The sequence below is a fragment of the Melospiza melodia genome, chromosome 6 (genome assembly GCF_035770615.1).
Source record: "Melospiza melodia melodia isolate bMelMel2 chromosome 6, bMelMel2.pri, whole genome shotgun sequence".
Lineage (NCBI taxonomy): Eukaryota > Metazoa > Chordata > Aves > Passeriformes > Passerellidae > Melospiza > Melospiza melodia.
In genome coordinates, this window is record NC_086199.1 from 4613249 (window position 1) to 4635912 (window position 22664).

Below are 22664 nucleotides of genomic sequence, written 5' to 3' on the forward strand. Positions count from 1 at the left end.
TCCTGCTGGAACAGACAATTCTGCTGGATCAGGCAGGTTCTTTTCCAAGCAAACCTGCACTGCAAGAACGGAATTGGATCCCAGCCCAGAATGACCCTGTGAATCTCTTCCTTCCCTGGGCAAGGTGTGGTGTCTCTTGGTGAGCTTTGTCTTGTCCTTTAAAGCAGCTCCCATGTCACTGTCAGATCAGTGGAATAACAGAAGTGGAGGAGGAGCTGTGAAATCAATTGTCACAGAATGTGAGGGACCTCCAGCCCTGCAGACAGATTAGATGTGGTTTTCCTCAGAACTGCCTAAGGTGAAGCTAAGCTGCAGCGCTGGTGCTTGGACTGGATGATGTCTTTGGGTTCCCCCTTAACACTGGATTTCTCTGATTTCTCAGGGGCTACTGAAAAGGGATTTATACATTTCCAGCAGGAGGAAAGGGTGTTGCAGACATCTTTTATGAAAAATCCTTTCCTTAGGATTTTTCCTCCTGAGAAGCTGAGAAGCCTCAGGAACAAAATGTAAACAATGGTTATCTGCTGCTGTGGAATGCAACAGGTGCATCTGTGATTGGTCTCATGTGGTTGTTTCTAATTAATGGCCAGTCACAGCCCAGCTGGCTCGGACAGAGAGCCTGAGCCACAAACCTTTGTTATCATTCTTTACTATTCTATTCTTAGCTAGCCTTCTGATGAAATCCTTTCTTCTATTATTTTAGTATAGTTTTAATGTAATATATATCATAAAATAATAAATCAAGCTTTCTGAAACATGGAGTCAGATCCTCATCTCTTCCCCAGTCCAAAAACCCTGTGAACACGGTCACAAAATGGCAATTTCCATCCTGCTCTACTTGCTCAGCACAGAGAGCAAGCCATGGTCTTCCACATGGAAATCACCTCCTCAGCTCTGAGCATCTTTCTTCCCAGGCAGGAGCTGGTTTGGTTGTACCCAACAGTGCTATTCTATCATAAATGGACCAGGATAGATTCACCTGATCCAGGCAAGAACACAAAATATAGAGATATTAGACAACATAACAGCAAGATTATAAGCACATTATTGACCTTTTCAACTCATTAAAAAAGCCCTTTAACAATCAGGTACCCGTTTATTCAGCACACATCACTCATCTGTCAGCCTCCTGTGAGCTATTTATGAATGAGGTTTTCTGCAGCATGACCTTTATTCTGACACCAGGGGTGGAACTGAGCACAGCAGTGATCTCAGCCCTCGGGAATTAGGTTTTTTAAAGGGATACTGCCACGATAAAGCCTACCTGAATTTTTTGATTGGAGACTGTTTTTCCTGTGCAGTTGCAAGGTGCCCGGAATAATAAATGGGAAAAATCATAATGTTCCAGTTTGTTGAGAACCAAGTCATGAAAAAGGGACAGTCAAAGGTCTCAAAAGTGATTTTGACAAACTGTGTGGTCCCAACCCAGGAGGAAGAGACGGACAAAATGATCAGGAATCTCCAGATTAGCTTGAGAAATGTGGATGTGCAGGACTGGCATCGTGTCTGTCCTTCAGCTTCTTGGCTGCTGCTCTCTGTGTGCGTTTGTGTTCCTTCTTCTCCTGAAAGAGAAAAAAAAGGAAGAATAGAAAAAGAGTTGTACATGCAATGAATGCATTCAAAATAATTCTTGGCAAAACCTCCCATTCTGGTGCAAGTCAGAAATCATCCCATGCCTTCTCCCTGTAACTCCTCTATGTCCCATAAATACTGAAATCCTGCACAAAAGTGTTTTAATAATACCAACTCTGTCACTTCAAGGAGGCAGAACCAAACACAAACACAACAGTGAGGGCTGAGGTAACAGCATTACAAATAAGCTGTTGTCACTATTTGCTTTATCAGCCCTTCATTCCCCCTGCCAGCAAACCTCCAGAATAAAATGTTACAGAGGCAAATCACTGTGCATGTGTGCAACAGAAGAGCTCTCTGGGCCTGCAGGTCTGGAGACAGCACCAAGTTCTTATTCCTCAACACTTTAATTCCACAAGCACTTTTATTTACAAGCTGGAATGGAAAGAAATAGTTTGGTTTTATGTAGCCAAGCAGAGAAAGGCTTTTTGCAGTCAGGTTGGTGTACTTACATTTCTGAAGTTAAAACTGGACAAAAGTGAAGCTTGGCATGCCTAGAAACAAACCTCTGCACATCAACAAGGAGCAACGGGGGAATTGGCATTTCCCACTTCAGCACAGTGGATTTGGGGTTTTTTTTTCAGTGGTTTTCAGACCTAAGTGCACATTTCCTAATACAAGTGGGGAGGATTTAATCTCACTGACTGGTGCCTTGCTCCAGGACAGAGCTCCCAGAGATGCAGCCCATGATCCCTGCTTTGCTCTCCTAGATCCCAGCTGAAAACAAGGAGCACCAACACCGCTGTCCTGGGAGCTCACAGGGCACACTGAGCTCCAGCCATTCACCCTGAATGACCACATCACAGTCTGGGAGAACAAACAGGAAAATCTTCTAAAAATCATGGCCTGGAGCTGCTCTTAACTACTCCCATCAGTTATCAGCCACATTAATACATGATGTGATGTACAGAATAAACAATATGGTTTTGAGAGAAGTTACAGATGCACTGAGTGAGAGCATACACTGTCCTATATCCAACTTTTATGTGAAAGATGAGTTCTTTCACAATCAGGTATAATTTCCTTTCATATTACTGGTTTTGCTACATTAGCCATAAAGAAATGTCAAACTGGGGTTCCCAGCTATTACTGTAAACCAACATTACACATAAAAAAAGATTTATCATAGCAGGGAGTGCTATTGATTCACTATTCTTGATTTGGAATCAAGAATTTTCCTAACTAGGACATGGAGCTTCTGCAGTTGTAATTGTGTGATGTGTTTTTTCCCCTAAAAATAATCTGTACTCAGTGGCTCTATTGTTTAGTGGTGAATCAAGAATTTAAATAAAATTACAGGTTTATTAAAAACATGCAGAGGATAATCAGCCATGGGTCTGGAAAGGCAAGCATCCTTTTAGCATTCTCCTTGGCTGCTGAGAGAAAGTAGATATTTTTTATGGTACTAATAATGACTGACATCTATTGAAAGGTAAATTACAGTTTATTTGCAAGCTAGAATGGCTTAAAAAGAATATATTATAGTAGCATCAACTTGCAGGTCTTCCTGCCAAGTAAAACTACCATGCAATTAGTCCTTTTTCAACTACCACTTAAAATAATCACACAATGACAGAAGAATAAAGCACTTTGAGCCATGCTCTCTATTTTCCAATTACACAATAATGATGCAACTGGTGTCATTATGCATGTCACCACCATCAGCATTTGATTTGGATGTTACAGTCCCAGGTCTGAATGCCAGGGAAAGGCACAGGAACACACACTTGTTGCAAGACCTGCCTCAGATTTAAAGACCTGTGTAAGTTTTAGCCTGAATAAATGCACAATGGGGAGCTGCTGTAAGTTTTTAATCAGTGGGATTCGTCCCTTGTGATGCAGTTAGCAAATAACTCTGTATTCAGGATGAACATGTTGTCTGGGGCCCCTTTATATTTAATGATAATGGAAAGGCATGGTGAGAGGGGAGCTGATTCCATCCTCATATATCTACATCCATCTACATCTAAACTCACTGGAGGCACTTAACTCTAGACCAGATATTTGCAATTAGCTTAAGTGAAATTGTGATTGATTCCCCGTGACAGAGTAGCTTGACAGCTGCTTTCAGAATCCGTGAGATGTGCACACCTAATTCCTGGCCAAAGAACCAAAAGGACAAGATAAGAAATAGATTTCAAAATAGTGACAGGGAGTGAGCCACAGGGTGAGCAGGCACATGGTTCCTATTAAAGAGGTTTAGGGATTTTCAAGTCATGGAGCAAGCACTTGTGTTTAGACACCCAATGATAGCGAGGAGAAAACAAACTGATCAGCCAAAGTGTTTGAGAGAGCATTTTACAACTGGCAAGGCAGCACAAATCCCTGGGGTCTGCATTTGGATGGGACTGGAACAAACCAAGAGACTTAGCCTGGGAAGAGCACAGAAAGAAGGCTGAAGCACAGGTAAGAATGCAGATCACACTGCAGGTGACACAGGGAGGTGGCACTGGCCATGGCAAACTGTGCAAGGCAGTGAGCAGAAACAGCCCTGCATGGTCCCTTGGCCCACAGTGCAGTTCTTGCTGACAAGATGGTCACAGAAGAGCCTTTTGCGTGCAGTGTTCAGAGGAGTGAGATGAGGAAAATCAAAACCTACAGCTTTTCATCAGAACTCTTCTGGCTGTTTGGCAACTAGACTCTAGAAAGTTATATTCTTTGTATTTGTTTACCTATTAGGTCAGTCCTAGTTAAGACTTCTCTGATAAGGATGGGAAGATCAGGATCAAAAGGGAAATTATTAAATGCAAAGTAAGTGTTTAGAAGCGTATGGTGTCCAGATACTACTCAAGTGACCTAGAGCTCTTTCTTGGAGAAGATGGATTCTGATTTTGGATGTACCTTAGTGTCACCATGCACAGTTATTTCAGCCTGATATCTGGAAAAATGAGATCTGGTTTTCTGATTTCTTAGCTATGATCTTAACTGCAAGATGCTGCATCAGCTCTTGGCAGCAATGATCACCTCCAATACTCTTCTGAGGCTTTCCATCAAGAGAGTACTCCTGGAGCACGAGATCTCTCTGTTTTCCAGCACAAGGAGGAAATGGGTGACTCCTGCTGCCATCAGAGATCCAGTGACAAGAGAAAGGTTCAGCTCCCCCAGGTCCAGAGTGCAAGGGTCATCCAACCTCTTCTTCCTCCCCTTTTTGCTCACAGTATCTGGACAGGCAGTCTTCCAAAGAACTCAGGCAACTAAATAATTTCCTTCCAAAAAGCTTGGACAGTTAAATTATTTCACTCATTTCAAGTCTCTCCTCCTCAACAGTGTGGTTTAGCAGACTCACCAGCCTGTGGCTGCACATTGTAACTGCTCCCATCCCATCCCTGCAGCTGCTGGATGGACACCACGGTGAAGAGGTCAGTGTTCACCACACCTGCAGGTTCATTTGAGCTGAACTCCTGCAGTGAAGTGGGCGATGGAAGCCCTGATGAGCAGCTGATGATGATCTGAGCTGCGATGGTCTTCCCTAGAAATCCTTCCACCTGCTGCTCCTTCTCTTCCTCTTCATCAGACCATCCGTGGTGTGAGCTGAGATCACCAATGTCTTTGAGAAGGAACTCCTAAGGGTTCTGGCATGTGGCCAGGCTGATGCTGAGGAGACACAACCACCCTGGAAACCCAACTGTGTGCTGGGGTTAACCAGCTCTGAGGATCCTCCATGCCTTGCGCTGTGCCGGGCACCTCACGCACGTTGTGTACCTGTGAATCCCAGGCTTCTCCTCCCGTCCGTGCCACCTTCCTGCCGGAATTCAGGACATCCCTCTGGCTGCCCTGGATTTCTCAAACCCCTGCCAGGGGGCTCAGAGACCTTGGCACAGAGCCCAAGACACCTGTGATTTTGATTATGGCCCATGGAAAAAATTACCAACCTTATATGAGAATCTGCAAGCCACGAAAGTCTAAGTAGAATAATAATTAGTTTGTCATGGGGTGAAAAATTGATTTTTGGGGTTTTTAGAGTGGGGGTTCAGGGGTCAAGATGGAGGAATTTAGGCATGTCCAGCCTTTCTCCTTCTTCTTCTTAGCCTCCATCTTCTGCTGTGATGCTGGCACTTTTGGATTGGTTTAGAGTAGAAGCTCACTGTCTAACATAGGTGATAGGTATTGGGAAGTTATTGTAAATAATGTACACGTAGTTTTTAGTATAAAAAGATAGCAGCAGAGTGCCTCTGTCTGACCTGCTGGGCAGACCTTGGCAGGCCAGAGAAAGAATTTTATAGATAAAAAACAACAAACAACCTTGAGAACAAGACCAGAAGAGTTTTGACTCCTTCTTTGACTGCCGGGCTGGGAAAAGAGACTTTCTAACACATCTCGGGGTCACTCTGACCAGCAGAAGTCCCGAGACCTTCCCACTCACCCCCAGGCTCAGGAAGGACCTGCACAGGGCAAACCAAACCTCAGCATGCTCGGGCCCTGCCCCACCTCTGCAGAGACAGAGGGAAGAGCCAGGGGTGTGGCTGTGGGTTCCTACCTGATCTGCTCTGCCTCTCGACTCTGCTGTGCCGACAGATTCCCGAGGGACTTCGATTCTGCAGCTCAAGAATGGGAGCAGCAGAATCTTCAGCAACAGATAGAGGGGAGAGCTGCCTAGTCATGCCTCTGTGTCTGCTGGGGCAGTTGCCTCCTGGCTTGCATTGGATGACAGATGATCGTGAGGCACCTGAGAAGAAAGAGTTTTGCATCAGTTTTGTCTGGAAAGTCCCCGGAGGAACGCGGGGCTTTCAAACAGGCTGGCAGTGAAATGCACACAAAAGGAAGCGCACGGCAGAAAATGCAGGTTTCAGCTCTGCTCAGGATAAAGCAAATAGGTGAGTAAATAAATACTTAACTCTCTCCCCCCTTATAGATAAAAAAGGTGCTGCATGAAAACCAGTCTTCCCCCGGAGGAAATGAGAGCCCCATGCTGCAGTGAATTCTCAGCCCCACGGCTCCATCCACAGGGCCTGCACAGTTAAAGGAATTTGTACTCACGTGAGGCCCTCCCTGAGCACTGACACTGAATCAGGCCAGAGGAGAGCTCACCATTCCCCCTCAGCATGGGAAGGAGGGCTGGGGAACCACTGCTTCCCCCAGTGCTGGGAGACTCTCTAGAGGAGAGCTTCCTCCTTCCATCCTCCAGAATGATCCTTGAGACTCTCACATGGAATGAAGCCACGGTCACTCACTGCAGTCTTTTGGATGAAGATTTCTGCTACAGGACTGAAGATGCCGATTTTAAGCATTTACAAACACCAAATCAGAATCTCCGCATCTTCAGAGAAGTTTCTTTTTCTTCCTCTGCTAGGTGCAGACAACTCCAAGATAAGACATTTCACACAGAGATGGACAGAAGCTTCAGGTGGCAGAGAAGCCCCAGGCCTCAGAAACACCAGTGCTACCAGATGAGAAATTTTCCAGTGAGTTGGACACCATATTTAATGACTAAGAGCATGAAGGGATGGATTAAGGATCAGGAATCAACACAAGGAGTGCAGTGCTGGAATCCATCAGTGACTGGTGATCGATTGTGCAAGGACTTCCAAATTCACTGAAGGTGTCTCTGTAAGAGGTCAACACATGTGCAGCACAAGAGAATCTTCTTCTCCAGCAGAAAGTCAGGATGACAGGCCATTCTGGCAGATATAAATGTGTGTTCATGGCCAGCTGAGATCACCCACTGCTTGTTTTGCAGCTCCAACTGCTGACCATCTCACCTAAACTTGTGGAAGATACACCCAGAGCAGCCACTGACCTTGCTGTGACTTGGAAAGATTTAACATGATGATCCCAGCTACTTCATATTGAAAAGAATACAAAGATGGACACAAACCCCATCTGCAAGGTGCAACATGTGTAACAATTGTGGCAGAAATCCCAGAAGGGAACATTCTTTGTTGCAGCATGAGCCATTCCAGTGCACTTTGAGCAAAACTCATCAAACTCAGCTACTAATTGAAAGTCTATTCCAAAGCAAAGGCTGTATCCAAGACTCAAGTATTGAGACAGGATTCTTGCCAGTGGATTCATGGACTTAGAGGTGTGTTGGGTTCACCAAGTCTAACAACGACCAATGTATAAAATATGGAATTATGCAGGAAAAAAAATCATCTTTCAGCCTATTTAGAGCCTGCAATGTTTATTTTTACCTACCAAGCAGAAAAGTGACTCAACCAGCAGCTGACCCCCTCCAGAAGATCTTTCTCAAGATGCTCTTCCCTTTCTTCTCTGTCCATTATGAGGGAACCCTGACTCAGGGGGGGCACCCAAGTTTAGAATCCAACTGATGATAAAGTCCCACAAATCCAATCAATGCAGTAAACAACCCACACTCTGTGACAGCAGACCCACAAACCCACTTTGAAAAATTCAGACCTACATGGTGAGAAGCAAGCTAAGCAAAGCACTGTGTTGCCTCTTCTCAATTTTTGATGAATATTACTTTCTCAAGAGCTTTCTAGAGCCTACCAGGATGTTTTCAGACCTTTAAAAAGCCCCTCACCTTCACAAATTTACTTTTTAATGGAGAAAATAATGCTCTACCAGCCACAGAACTCCCTGCATGACTTTGTCAACTTATTTCAAACTCCAAGAGCTACCTCTCCCACTGGTCAAACAAGAATAGCATCACCTACTTTTTAAGATTTAGTAAACATCTTGCAAGTTACTCTTGTGAGTTACACCTTCATTTGTTATCTGAAAATTAGCCCCAGTCTCCATGAGGTTGAGCCAATCACTACTTTGGGGCCAAAATGTTCAAAAAGGCATTTCTGATTTTTCAGGTCCACAATGTAAAGAGGTTTTATTTTCAATAAGTGTTTGCCAGCTGCCTGTCCTTGGAGAAGAAGCCACTGAGTTGGCTGGCTCCACATCACTCCTCATTTTGATATTCATCATTTAAAGAGATTTCATTATGTTGAAAGACACATGTTATGTCTCAATTCAGATTAATTTCAGAACAAGATTCACATTATACTCAGCAGAAGCCTAGCAGGTGACATGCAACCAAAATTTGATGGAAGCCTATTTTTCCTCACGTGCAAAAAGGGCTCTGAGTTATTTATATCTGGTACAACAGAGAGGCATGAATCTTCTCCTGTGCATTGACAAACCCAGCAGGTGAGACCAAAACTGTAATTCAAGAGATTGCATTAAACTGAAAGTCACTGCTTGATTTACTGAATTCTTCTTCCCTTACACCTGAAGCAATCAGACAGCGCAGCCATTTATCAATATTTCATTGTTACAGCCAGAAAGCCTGGGACACCTAATGCTGCTCAATCTGAACATATTTTCAGGGTATCTGTTGATAGGAGAGGGGAAGAGATAAATGCTGGGTTCACTTTCCAAACGAGCAGGGATCTGCTATTTCCCTCCCAAAGGGGAAGGGAAGGGAAGGGAAGGGAAGGGAAGGGAAGGGAAGGGAAGGGAAGGGAAGGGAAGGGAAGGGAAGGGAAGGGAAGGGAAGGGAAGGGAAGGGAAGGGAAGGGAAGGGAAGGGAAGGGAAGGGAAGGGAAGGGAAGGGAAGGGAAGGGAAGGGAAGGGAAGGGAAGGGAAGGGAAGGGAAGGGAAGGGAAGGGAAGGGAATTCTGGTTCTCTGTCTCACTCCACAACTCTCAGCTGTGGAGCAGGGATCTGCTAAGTCCCTCCAAACCTGGATTTGGATCAAGAGCAGCATTTTCCACTGAACTTCCATACGGGGAATAACAGAATCATAGGACGGTCTGGGTTGGAAAGGAACTTAAGAACATCCAGTTCCAACCTCTTGTATGGATAGGGACATTTTCCACCTGACCAGGGTGCTCAAAGCTTCATGCAACCTGGCCCTGAACAACCACCCTGAGCAGAGCTGCCAACATTCTTACACAGTTTGTGGTTTCAGCAGGGATGAATCACAGGCTGAGAACAAAACTACATTTTGGGCATCATTTGCTATCTTAAGAGCGTGCTACTGGGAGAGATTGGGAAAAAACAAATAAGAAAAACCTTGCCAGACTGTCAGATCTTGCTGCTGGAAGTGTTCCTTGGAGGTTGTAACTGAGTGTCAAAGCAAGCCAATAGGACTGACCAAAGAGGAAATGGAGAAATGGAAAATGCTTCACACTGTTGTATTCAATACATCTTAATGCACTAAATCCACGTGGATTATTTTTCATTATTGGATTAAAAAAAAAATCCATGCTCTTTCCCATTTTTTTACAATTACTTTAGTAATTGTATTTTTTTTTACAATTACTTTTTTTTACAATTACTCAGCTTCTTAATCTGTTTCAGCAAATCTATTTCCTCACCCTGCAAATGTAGATGCTTTATAGCTTAAGAAGTAAGGCCATTTCTCTGCAGATGGAGACCAAGGAGAAACCAGCAAGGGGAACACGTGGCTTTCCACATGACTCTAACAAAGTCTGTCCCCATCTTGCATTAATTATTATACACACATCCCAGTGTACTTTGATTTAGCAAGGTGACTACCCTAAAACACGTGATTAATATCACTCAAGCCCAGCCCTTCCATGTTCTTTAACACCATTCTGAGTCCCAGCTGTGGGAGGAGGTGGCTCCATCTGCTGCTGTTATTATGTCCACTCAAGCCAGCAAGGAGAAGCACATGCTGCTCCTCAGAAGCATTTTCACCACCACCTGTACACAATGCACAGCTTCCTGTCCCCTCTGAAAGATGCAAGCCATGACTTGTGGCTTTCTGCTCATGTCCAGGTCTCCAGATGCAGCTCACACAGGGAGAAAATGTGTCCTCGCCTTGGCTAGAAAAATCCCTTTGCTATTTTCCAGGGGGCTTGGAGAGAAGGATTACACCCTGAGGTTCAAACCCAACTCTCTTCAAGTATTTGACACCTTTAGCATGTGACAGCAGTGCTTGGAATAATCAGAACCAACCCATGAAATTGCATTTCAACATGTTCAATGTTCCTGGTCTCACAGCGGCTACTAAAATCAGATCATGGAATATCCTGAGCTGGAAGGGACCTGCAAGGATCATGGAGTCCCAGTCCTGGCCTTGCAAGGGCAGCTCCAGGAACCTACCACGTGCCTGAGAGCATTGTCCCAGGGCTCCTTGAGCTCCTTGAGGCTTGGTGCTGTGACCACTTCTCAACCACTTGGTGCTGTGACCACTTCTCAACCACGCTCTGCACGAAGATCCTTTTATAGCATCCAACCTGAGCCTCCCCTGACACAGCTTCACGCTGCTCCCTCCGTCCTGCATCAAATGATTGCCACTTAAACAACCAATGCTGCACACAAATGCACTCTTGGAACTAAATTCTATGGCCAGATCATCTTAGGATTGATTGCGTCCTTTTCTTTTCTTTTTTATCCAACTGCCCTGATGGAAATTTAGAGCCTCTCAAACAGGTAACTGAATTCCGTTCCAAAAGCCATCTGTGCATTCAGGACACTGCATTACTGACACAAAGTGCTGGCTCATTTAGAGACAGCAACATCTGGCTTGATGGGATGTGCCAAAACACATTCTCTTTATCTGATTACACAATGAAATCGACGGTTAAATAGGTGATGGAAATGAGCTGAACAATTTCTGTGCGTTATAGTCCCAAAGCCCTGCAGAGCACTGCTCACCTCTGGCTACCACCACAGTCAGGAGAGAGACCAGCTTTGCCAAAAGCCACTCAAGGCACCTACAATCTGCCTTTTACTCATTCAGAATTAAAACAGTCTCATTTTACTGTGTCCTCAAAATCCCAGCCCCTGATTTCTCTTTGTCTCCGTGATGACAAAAGGATGCCTCCATTGCAGTGCCACATGGCTGGGCTTTGACAGATGGATGGAGGCAGGAGTGGGTCTGCTCTGGCGTGGAAAACACGTCAGCTGAACCTTCCTGCTAAATTGCAGGAGAAAGAATTGCCAGTGTTCCTTTTACCCTGCAGTGGCACCTGCAGGAGCAGCACCCACCCCAGTGATGGAGCTGCTCACACCCCAGCAGCCCCGGTGCTCCCACAGCCTGTGCAGGAGCTCCCCTGGAGCAGGGGAGGGCTGGAAGCTCTCCCAGTGAAATTCTGCTCCTACTGATGCACAGCAAGGAGAAGGTGATGTGAGTTTTGCAGCCAGGGATGCACATGGAATGGGTGTTGAGTGGTGCTGCTGTTGGGAGAGGTGAAGAGAGCTGCTTCTGTTCATTTTACAACAAAACCCCATCAGGCTGGATTAGCCACAGCTTTAATCGGATTGTTAGCATACAGCTGGCAGCAGGGTGTGCAACACCATCAATCCTCAGTGACTTAGGTCCATAGCTCATTTTATCCCAGCCACTGCATGCAAAATCAAATTGTGCCCTTCACTGCACTGGTGTAAACCCACAGCACACCAGTACAACCAGCCCAGTGGTCTGGGCACACACACTGACTAATTCCTCAACTTTCAATGTGTTCACAACCAACAAACTGACCAGGGATGTGAAGTCATGATTCCATTTCACTAAAGCCAAGCAAAATCAAGAAAACAAGCACACATGCTCTGCTGGCAGCGTGCTACACAGGTTTGAGGAATAAGCATTACTTGTTTAATGAAGAAAATTCTTTTTAGCATGTCTCAGGCATTTGGAGATAATGTTCTCCAAATTTAAACACTGCAATGGTCTCTGTGTATTAGAAATGCACAGATGTCTGTTCAGAGTGATGCCTTGTTCATTTATTATTTGCTTGTTCTGGAAGTTTTCATGTTTGAAGGGGATGAGAAGGTTACAGAGTTTTTTGTTAATTTTATTTCATCCTAGGGGAAAAGATTTTCAGATTATAATGAAAAACAAATGACTCAGTGATGGCGTACAGCATTTCTCTTGTACTATGATTAACTATTGTCAAGAGCAGAAAGCAGAAAAAGTAGATTTTGTTGTGGTTTACTAGTGAAATCCATCAGCAATTTCTGCCAATTATCTCTTCAGTGTCTGTACACAGCTCTCACTCCAGATCTTTGCTTACAACCAGGAATCTCAACAATTTCCATGCGTCCTCCCATCCTTGCAATAAAATTAACAAAGAGAACTTAAATTTCACATCCTTTAATTCATTTAGTGTACGATGAAGAGATGTGCCACTCAACATCCTTGCACCTTATAACTCTTCCAGAGGAGCTGTTCCAGCCTGTTTGTAAGGGGAGGGAATCCAAGTTAGTAAAAAAAAATCCCTTCCAGACCTCTCTTTGGCTTTTATAAGTGGGAAATAGTTGATTTCCCACTTATAAGTGGGAAATATAAGTGGAGAATAGTTTATAAGTGGGAAACAGCTAAATAAGTTGCACAAAGGCATCTCCTCACACATCCCCAAACCCCGCAGTCTCTGAGATGGGGCTTCTCTCATTAATTGCTCCAAGTTTGATGCCTCTGTGTGCAGCCCTGATAAATCCAATCCTCCAAATGCATCTTTCTGCACATCAGCCACATGTTCTTGTGCTGAAGAGCCTGCTCTGAGGTGGAAGCTCTGGTGCCAATGTGCTGTGCATGGCCTGCACCCAGTGCTGTCCTAAAGCCCTGACCAAGGACAGCAGCACCAAGGGCATCCAGGCTGCAACAACCCTGATGTGCAATACCTGCAGCTACTAAAAACAACAATAAAAACAGAAAAATACCTTAGCAGGAAGGATGTGAACATGCTACAGGGTGTAGAGAAGCTGTGGACTGCCTTTTCCACAACCCTAGAGCCCAAAGGCCACTCTAAAGGACTTTTCAAGTTCTATTTTTTTGAAGTAAGTGGCTCCTGTTTCTATTGCCCTGGATCAAGACCTTTCCTCAAAACATTTAAAAACAATTACTAGAAAAACCCCAAATTCCTCTTCAAATCTTTGTTCCATCTACTTTTTATTGAAAATATAGTTAAAAACATGGAAATATTTTTTTCTCATTTTCAGCCTGACTCGAACAAAACACTGCCTTTTCTTAAGCATGGACAAGGCATTTCATTGATTTGACACCAAAAATAACACACTAGCATCAGTGTGGGAGTTTCAGAGCAGATCCTGGGAGAGAGGCTTTATTTGAGAACATCTGTGGTGGAACTGGCAGCTGGAATATGCATTTTGAAACAGAGGGGCTACTCATATTTGGAAGTTACTGGGCATGACAGCATACTTAGAGTTTGAAGGAATGCAGAAGGGAGTGCTGCAAATGAAGAATGATTTTTATATGTTGAAATCAAAACTTCCATAACACACACAGTGGCCTACAAAGAAAAATATTTAGAACATGCATTTGGAGTGGAATGTTTTGGACGAATTGAATTCTGCTGTCAGAAAACATTGATAAACAATGATAAACAATGAAAAACAAATGCTATGTTGAAATCTCAGAGTTAACCATGACAGCTCTGGAGGCAGAGCACACTGACCTCCTGTGGGGAGGGGATGGACATCTCCTCCTTCAGCACAGAAATTTTCCCAGGCAAAGAGAGGAGCAACACCAGAACTTAAGACCCTTTGTCTCCTCCTAGGATTTTATTTTAAGTTTTTGCTTCCATAAACATTCCTCTGAGGCCACCTCAGTGACAACTTCTGAGTGAGAGCTTTGGGACTCACACATTCAAAGGGATATCCTTTGCTGCATCAGTCTACAGAATTTTTTCTCCTCTCCCCCCAGATACACCTGTTCCAACATTAATTCAAGCCAATCTCAGGATCAGACCATCTTCCCACCACTCCAGCACTGACTGAGCAAGATAAATACAAATAATTTGATTCAAAGCTGCACACCATCCCATATAAAAACCCTCTCTGCTATAAATTTTGTAATGAATTATATCAGATGTGCTTCCAATTGTTTTGCAGTTTATACACTCTTCTCCAAACCCAAAGGTTAACAATCTGTTAAGAAAAAAATCCTCTGAAAATTAATCTTGTCATTGCTAGAATTTGGTTACATTTCCAAAAATAAACAGACACTCCCAGTTAAACTCACACTTTAACTTTCACTGCCATAACTCAAGAGCAGCTTCAATGAAAGCCACGAGGCTGCTTTGATGTGAAGTTGTTGTGAAAGGAATTTACACCCAGCACAGTCCAGATATCACTCATATGTACCTCGTTAATAAATAATCACAATATAGCTTCTACTTTCAAGGAACACAGCCATAAATCCAGGCTGGTTCCAAAACAGCAGCTGTGACACTGATGGGCAGCTCAGCAACAACTGAGATTTGGGGTTGTATTTATTTCCTACACACACTGCTGCCTCTGCTGGGTGCCTCGAGGGAGTGATTCATCCCAGCTCCCTCAGATACCAACCCTGGCAGGTGAATCACCTGCTGCAGGTGCCCAGCTCTCCCAGATTTCTCAGGCTCACATTTGGATGGATGTGGATGAGCCCAAGGCTGGCTGCCTCAGACTCAGCCCATGGCAGCTCTGCGGTGCACTGAGCACAGGCTTCAATTTCCTTCCCTGACTTAGAGCCTGGAAAAGAACATTTTCCAGGTAAGCAGCTGGGGCAAAAGTAGGGATATATCACTGTACTGCTGCATTTTGCAATTCCAGGAGATACTTCCATCTGTTTTCTCCACCACCCTTGAGGTAATAGCTCTGACAGGTCTCACCCCTGCCTTTCCATGGTGGCATTTTTGGGATGGGTGGGATGGACATTCCAAGCAGTGTCCATGCCACACACCTGGCTGATGCTGGGGAGTGGGGGCTGCCCAGGCTGAGGTGAAGAGATGTTCTCAAAAGGATTTGGTGGCTGTGGTGCCCGCTTGGCACACACCTCGCATCCTCATGTGCTGACCCTTCTGGGCATTTCTCTCCACATGAGCAGCACTTTGGACCATTTATCTCCAAGCACTGAGTGTACCTTCCCTACCAAAGGAGTCTTCTTGCCTGGATTTCACTCCACTGTCCAGGAGTCACCAGCTCCTGTGGTTTTATCGGGAGGGATCCAGGAAGCCACAAAGCTGAACTGTGTGGAAACTGTGTGAAAACTGTGTGAAAACTGTGTGAAAACTGCCCACCCAGAGCCCACTGTTCCCCTGCTCTCCTCCCAGCACACAGCCCCACAGCCCAAGCTGCTCTGGAATCTCTTCCATGTGCCCTCCATGCTTGAGAAATAAAGGGGGGGAAAGATGCAGTGCTTTTGGGAAGCTGGCTGCCCTACCCCATTAGGATTCTTAGGGAATTCACGCCAAATGATCTTTGCTGATCTGTAAAAACTGGCTGCACACACATTTAATGTATGGGTCCAGTATTAATTCAGCTTGGCCAGGTCCATCCTGAGCAAGAAGAACCTTTCCATTTGCAGCCTGGTGGGTATGACAAGTGCTGTCATGTAGTCATTTCCAGTCTGTTGCCCTTTCTTCCTATGAAGGCTGGATTTTCCCTCCCTCAGGAACCAGACAGGGCAGTTTTAACAGAGCTGCTGCAGCCCAGCATGGACAGAAGGTTAGGACAGGTCTAACAGAGGCACCAGGCAGAAGCTGGACAGGTGAAGGCAACCACAGCTTGTCTAGGAGCTCTGTGAGGCAGGGACAACCTTTAATGCTCTGCATTCCCCTCCAAGCATGACACAAGCCTGGTCTGAGCCCCCAGGAAATAAAGAGCAGCAAATCACCCCATTTTACCAGCACAGCCAGCTCACCTGGCCATAACACTGCTCCTAAAAAAGCAGGTGAGGGTATGAATCTCAATCTCACACATCCTAAAGCCTGCTGCTGTGCACTCAGCTCCTCCAACTTTCCTTAAGGCTTTTTCCCCTCAAGGAAGAAACACCAGGTAACCACCAAGCCTGCAGAATTCTAAATATCACACACACACAATTCTGAGAAAAACAACACAAACTCCTGCCTGGTCCATCAAACCCCAGCCCTGTCTGTAATTGAAGGCAGCCTGAGCCAGGTAGATCGAGGGTCACGCTCTGCTGACCATCACTGCACCGTGGCTCTTGCTTTGTTTTGCTCCTGGATGAATTCAACTCACAAAAAGGAATTATATTTTCATTGCTGGTTGGCTCAAACCAGAGACAGAGCACACAACTTGCAGTTTTACAGCTTCAGTGTCCTCACCACACACACACCTGGTGGGAAAACAGCTCATTTCTGGCACAACAAGCAACTTGGAGAAGTACCAGGCAGCTCTTCAGAACATCTGACACTGAGGATTACAAACTCAAATGGTGCAGTCAAAGCCTGAGATTTCTACACACATTTAAGAAAAAAAATCAAACCTGAACATCAGGAGTGTTTTTACGGAAGCTTTCCCTTTTGACCTCTGATCTATACAGCATGTACATTTTCAGCACACTGACTTTTATTTGTTTCACTATCAAGGCAGTCAAATCTCCTGCTGGATAGCATCACCACATTCCCAGTGACTCAGAGGCGTGATGTGGAGTTGATGGGCACTCCTAAAGGAACAAGGTTCTCATGTCTGATAGAGAGAATACAAAAGAATTCCGAAATTCTATCTTGTGGTTTTTCTGTATTAAAGAATTGCTTAGGAGCTGACACTTCTGAAAATGAAGGGGAAGAAAAGCAGTTTAAGGGGACAACTGCTAAGCTGAGTTGAGGGACAGCAAGCACAAAAAAAGTTGGTGCCTCTGTCTTCACAGCAAAACCAATAAATCTAGAGCACCACAGTAAAACACTCCAGAAAAGCCAATGACATTACATGGACCTAATGTCACATAATTTTAAAAGCCAAATTGAAGTACAACAACTTTATCCATTGTTCACATTTCAACATCAGCTTCTTCACCAGGAATCGTTCACACAGCAGTTGAACACAGGCAACAGAAATTTATATGCCACTTATCCCAGATGGTATTAAAGTGCTAAAATGCTATCTGAGCATTACTATAAAAATACACGCACACACACACATAATATTCCTGTTACTCTGCACGGAACGGAGCATGAGGAGCATGCGGAGTGAACTCCTGCCTAGGACGAGATTTACAGGGGAGGAAAGAAAAGCATTTACCGTCTGGCACAGGCGAATTTAACTCGGAAACACTGTGAGATGGGAGCGGTGCCACTCTTGCCGAATGTTTCCTCATCCTCTGGAGCTGCTCTCCCGCTCAGGCTGAGGCTCACTCTGGCTCACTCTGCATCGCCCTGGTCCCGAGTACCACAGCAAACACGGGGCTGTGGCTGGTGCCTGGATGTTGTTCTGGAGATGCTGCAGGAGCCTACGAGTACTGATTTGCTGTTTCCCTGGGAAACCATTTGCAACACGTTCAAACAATGCTTGACCCCTGCCAACGCTCCTCTTTCATTCAATTGTGGAGCGCGGCAGATGAAATATAAATGTATCGGCGGCGGCGCCTCGCGGACTCCAAACCGTGGCAGCCCCTTCGCAGGAAATTGGGATTTCACATCGAATCTCTGCGCTGTGCTGGCAACACAGCACAGACAGGAGATTTCTCAGACAACTGCGAGGGAATTGTGCAGCGCAATTTTCTGGTTCCTTACACTGTGACAATATACTGATGATTATAGTAATTATTTTAAGTAAACTTTGAATAATGGGACTCCTATAGAGCTGCTAAATCAGGAATGCCTTGGGCAAAAGAACAGGTGACATCCAGGTCTGTGTCTGATAATAAAGCAGTGGTATTGCAGGAGGCTCTTCTAACACCCTATGAAAATTGTCACAACCAAGACAGATCTAGAAATATATATATATATTTTATATATATATATAGGCAATGGCTGGTCTACATTTCTTCCTCACTTCCCCTGAGACAGCCAGGACATGTTTTGTCTCTCTTTCCCTGACACCTTCTCTCCCTTCTACTTCCTTATTATTACTATTAATATTTTTGGAAGTTGTTGGAGCAATGGAAAAGTTTCACTGAGCGAAGCAGTGTCAACCCACACAACTTCTGGAACTCTTAGAAGATCTCATCCCCTGGTGCAACCAGCACTGTGCTGGGAGCTTCATTTGCCAGAAGTGACACCTGGGTCCAGAGCTCTTCACCAAGAGATCAACTATCAAGTCTTATCCAAGAATTTGTAAGGAGAAACATTCACCATTTATATTCAAGGTGTTTGCTATAGGAACAATGGGAAATAAAAAGGGAACGATCAGAAAGGCAGCTTAGCTCTCCCAGAATCTGCTGGCAAAGTTGCTGAATTTTTAAGGGCACTAGCCCTTTTATCTATAGTCTTTGTGCTTTTGATAGCAGCTGAGAGTGGAGATTCTCAGCCCAGGGCTTGGTCTTCCTTTCCCCACTATCCCACCAAAGAGGGAGAAGCCACTGGCTCTAGGGAAGGTCAAAGTGGTTTGAAAAGGATGAAGAATATCTGGGTTAGAATTCTCCATCTTGGGCTGGAATCTCACAGGATTGACACAATAATGTGTTGTCATTGGGGTGTGTGTGCAAGGACTGGTCCCTTCCCTAACCCTCAGGGAGGACAGGGAAGGAATCAGAGTCCCAGCTGGAATAATCCTCTGGATGCAGCCACAGCAGAGGATGGCACATGGGAGAACTGTCCTGTGGCATCCTCATGGAAGAGGCAGCCTGAGACTCCACTGTACCCAGAGGGGCAGGGGGGGATTCTTGGGTCCTTGGAGCAACCCACCAGGACATGATCCCTTGATCCTGCCCTGCACATTCCTGTAAAGCTGCTCTCCTGTCCTTCTTTGGGGACTGAGGGGCCTCACTTTTCTCCTGGGGCACAGTGACACAGCAGGGAAGAGACAGGGATTAACCCTATGGAAAGGAGGGAGAAAGTACCTCACCCCACTCCCACAGCCATCCCACCCTATGGAAAGGAGGGACAAAGTACCTCATCCCACTCCCACAGCCATCCCACCCTATGGAAAGGAGGGAGAAAGTACCTCATCCCACTCCCACAGCCATCCCACCCAGTGGGACACATCATGGAAGGAGCACAGGGAAGAGAAATGGCTACAGCTGTTTGGTTTTCCAGCCAGCACATCCTGTTCTGAAAGGCTTGGAGATCTCCTTTAGCATCTTCATTCTATCCCTGGTGACTCACAAGGCTCTCCACCATGACAGTCTATTCCAAAGCATCAACTGCACTGCCTTGAGCTAACTGGCTTTTACTGCTTATCTGCATTCAGAGGGTTTCCAGCACTGTGTAACAACCACCATTCCAAAGGAAATTATCTTCCCAATTTGCAGAAGGAATTTTATTCTCCTGTCCAAAGTGCTGAGAGTCAGCAGAGTTTGTGATGGAGTAATCACCAGTCAAGTAATTGCTGGCTCCACAATCACAAGGCTCCCTATTAATACATGTCTAGTCCTTGAGCGTTTATATAATATAAACAACATAATAATATAACACAGAGATTGCTTTTAGAAAGCCATTTCTGCAAATTGGGGTTTATAATGGAATCATTAATGAACCTTAACAATGGCGAGGATGAAACGCATGAGACAATGTCAGGCAATTCCAGACATTTCTTCCAGACAATTTCAGCACTAACAACAGAGCGTGACTGAATCTAAGAGCTGCTGCCTTTTTTTATTCAAAGGAGAATCAGCCATTGTTTCAACACTAAGTCAGAAGCCAAATTCAGCTCCTCAAAGCAATCTTTCACATCCTCCCCCCAACCATCTCAGCTTCCTAAAACAGTTACACAAGAAATGAAAAAGATACAAAACTGCATAAAACTATGTGGAAATGGTACTTAGAACTTCCATCAAAGACTGCAGTTTGATAAGCATCAGTTCTCAGGCCACACAAGAGTGAGCCTGGGCCATCTATTTCTGCTCCTGCATTTCTGACCCTTCCTCTGTGCTATCTCTGCTCCACCTGTGCTGAAGAAAAGAGTAAAATAATATGGAGTGGAAGAGAGAGGAGGAAGCTCTGTCCCTCTCTGCAATCCATCCACAAGTTCAATGCGATGACTGACTTACCAGGATGACAAAACAGTTACTGCAAGTCACTACTGCAATACTACAAGACAACATAAAGTCCACAGGCCTGTGCCACCTTACTCACCCTGAGTTCATGCAAGGCACCAGAGAGGGAAAATATGGGGGTTGCCCTCCAAAATTCAAGACTAAACTAAGTTTCCAGGTACCTTTACAGCAGCTCTTCATATGTTGTTTGCTTCAAGTTCTGTGCTTTCAGCCTGGAACATGTTTCAAGTTTTCTTATTCTCAGGGTGATGCTCCTCATAACAAACAATAAACAATAACAGGCTCTGGAGCACAAGTCTGAGGAGAAGCAGCTGAGGGAGCTGGGGGGCAACAGTCTGGAGAAAAGGAGGCTCAGGGAGGACCTTGTGGCTCTGCACAATTCCCTGACAGGAGGGTGTAGGCGAAGGAGATTGGACTTTGTTCCCAGGGAACAAGAGGAGATGACCTCAAGTTAAGCCAGGGAAAGTTTAGATTGGATATTAGGGAAGATTTCTTCATGGAAAGACTTGTCAAGCCCTGGACCAGGCTGCCCAGGACAATGATTGAGTCCCCATCCCTGGAGGGATTTAAAAGATGTGTGGCTCTGACACCTGGGGACATGAGTTAGTGATGAGCTTGGCACTGCTGGGGGAATGGTTGGACTCAATGATCTCAGAAGTGTTTTCCAATCTAAATTATTCTATCATCAATCTCCATACCCAATTATTCTCCCTCAGGATTCCCTATTTGTCAAGGAAGCCTGCAGTGTGAATCACAATCACAGCAGTGTAAACGAGAACCCAGGCTGCAGGCTTGCACCGTCCACACCTGCTCCCAGTTAAGGCAAAAACTGATGGGGCACTCACCAAACTCTGGAGACAGACCAGCACCAGCATTATTAGAAAAGGAAATCAGTGAATAAAGTATGTCTCAGGACAGATTCCTCATGCCAGCCAAGAGTCCTTGTGCATGGAGGCCTCTGCTCCACATCCCATTTGCTCCTCCCCACCCTCCCTGCAGCACTCTGTGTCCCTGGGCTCAGTAAATATTCATCCAGACCAGGGCAGGGTGAGGCTGCAAGCTTGCTGACTCACTAACCAGACAGCAAACCAGCCCTGGCAGCAGAGCCAGGGCTGGGGAGTGCTGAATCACATCCACCAACAAGCCTTGCACGCTCCCAGCACAGAGGGGCTGATGCTATCAAAACTCACTCTGCTCCCTGGCTTACCCCACTCTGCTGGCACTAGCTACTACTCATGCATATTTCAGGGACCTACTGCACAAGCAAATGTTATTTACTCTTCTCTCTGAAGCTGCAAGCACAGCTGGAGTTGAACTGCAGGCAGTCACAGGTTTTCTGATGCAGAGAGGATGGCAGGTGTGGTATCACACACCCAAGGAGGGCAGATCATCACAGCTAAAGGAAAACAGAGTACCTGGAACAGAGAACCTGCATAAGTACCTGGAACTTAATTAATTTCTGTGTTGATAATGGGATCCATCTCATTGGACTTTGGGTGCCAAAGTTGGAACCAGCCACACCAACATCTTTATAAAGTGAGTGGTGAGAAAAGTGGCAAGGTTAGGAGACAACTCACAGCCTCCTCTCTTACAGGTGTATTATAACTGGTATTAGTAACTCTGAAGGCAGCCACTTCTTCCCCCTGGCTGTGAGGGCAGAAATGTGACTTGCTTCCACTGCTCATGTGGCTTTTAGATACTCTGGGTAGGGCAGATGCTCCCAAAGAGAAGAAGCACAGTGTGGGAATGCTTGATAAAGACATGAAAGTGTTTCTTTGACTTTAACTGATTTTAGAACAATGCTCAGATCCAAAACTGTGCTGCTTGCTAGTGTTGAACACCACTAGCTACAAGATCCATCTAAAATCCACTTTGCATATGTCCCTGCAGCCAGCAGGTCAGTCCATTCCCAATCACTAGACTGTAAGACTCTCATAAACAAGACTTTTATAGGCTCTTCCAGGCTGAGCCTGTGTTTTAAGATGACAAGCTAAAAGGCCATTATCAAGTTCATTTTATCCCTCTGGAATACAAATTAGATGCAAGATGCAGAAGAGACAGTCAAACTGAGATCAAAACAGACGTATCCTACAAAAGAATTTTTATGTACAGTGAAGTCAAGACTTCAGTTTGCTTCAGTTTGAACTTTTACTTGCTTCTAGCAAAATCAGAAACATGCAGCAAATGCTTCTTGAACGACTCAATCCAAAAC

General features: G+C 45.1%; 1 protein-coding gene across 3 annotated transcripts in view; it reads right to left on the reverse strand.

Annotated features, from left to right (window-relative positions):
• SLC35F4 (solute carrier family 35 member F4) overlaps positions 1-22664 on the reverse strand; it is a 122131-nt gene that overhangs the window by 18548 nt on the left and 80919 nt on the right. For 2 of the 3 annotated variants that reach the window (XM_063159716.1, XM_063159717.1), the window contains exons 2-3: positions 6110-6298; positions 1265-1562 (exon numbers count right to left, since the gene is read on the reverse strand). In XM_063159716.1, coding sequence (XP_063015786.1) covers positions 1265-1562; positions 6110-6298 — 487 coding nt within the window. The remainder of the gene's footprint in view (positions 1-1264; positions 1563-6109; positions 6299-22664) is intronic. The other variant, XM_063159718.1, reaches the window with a different exon arrangement.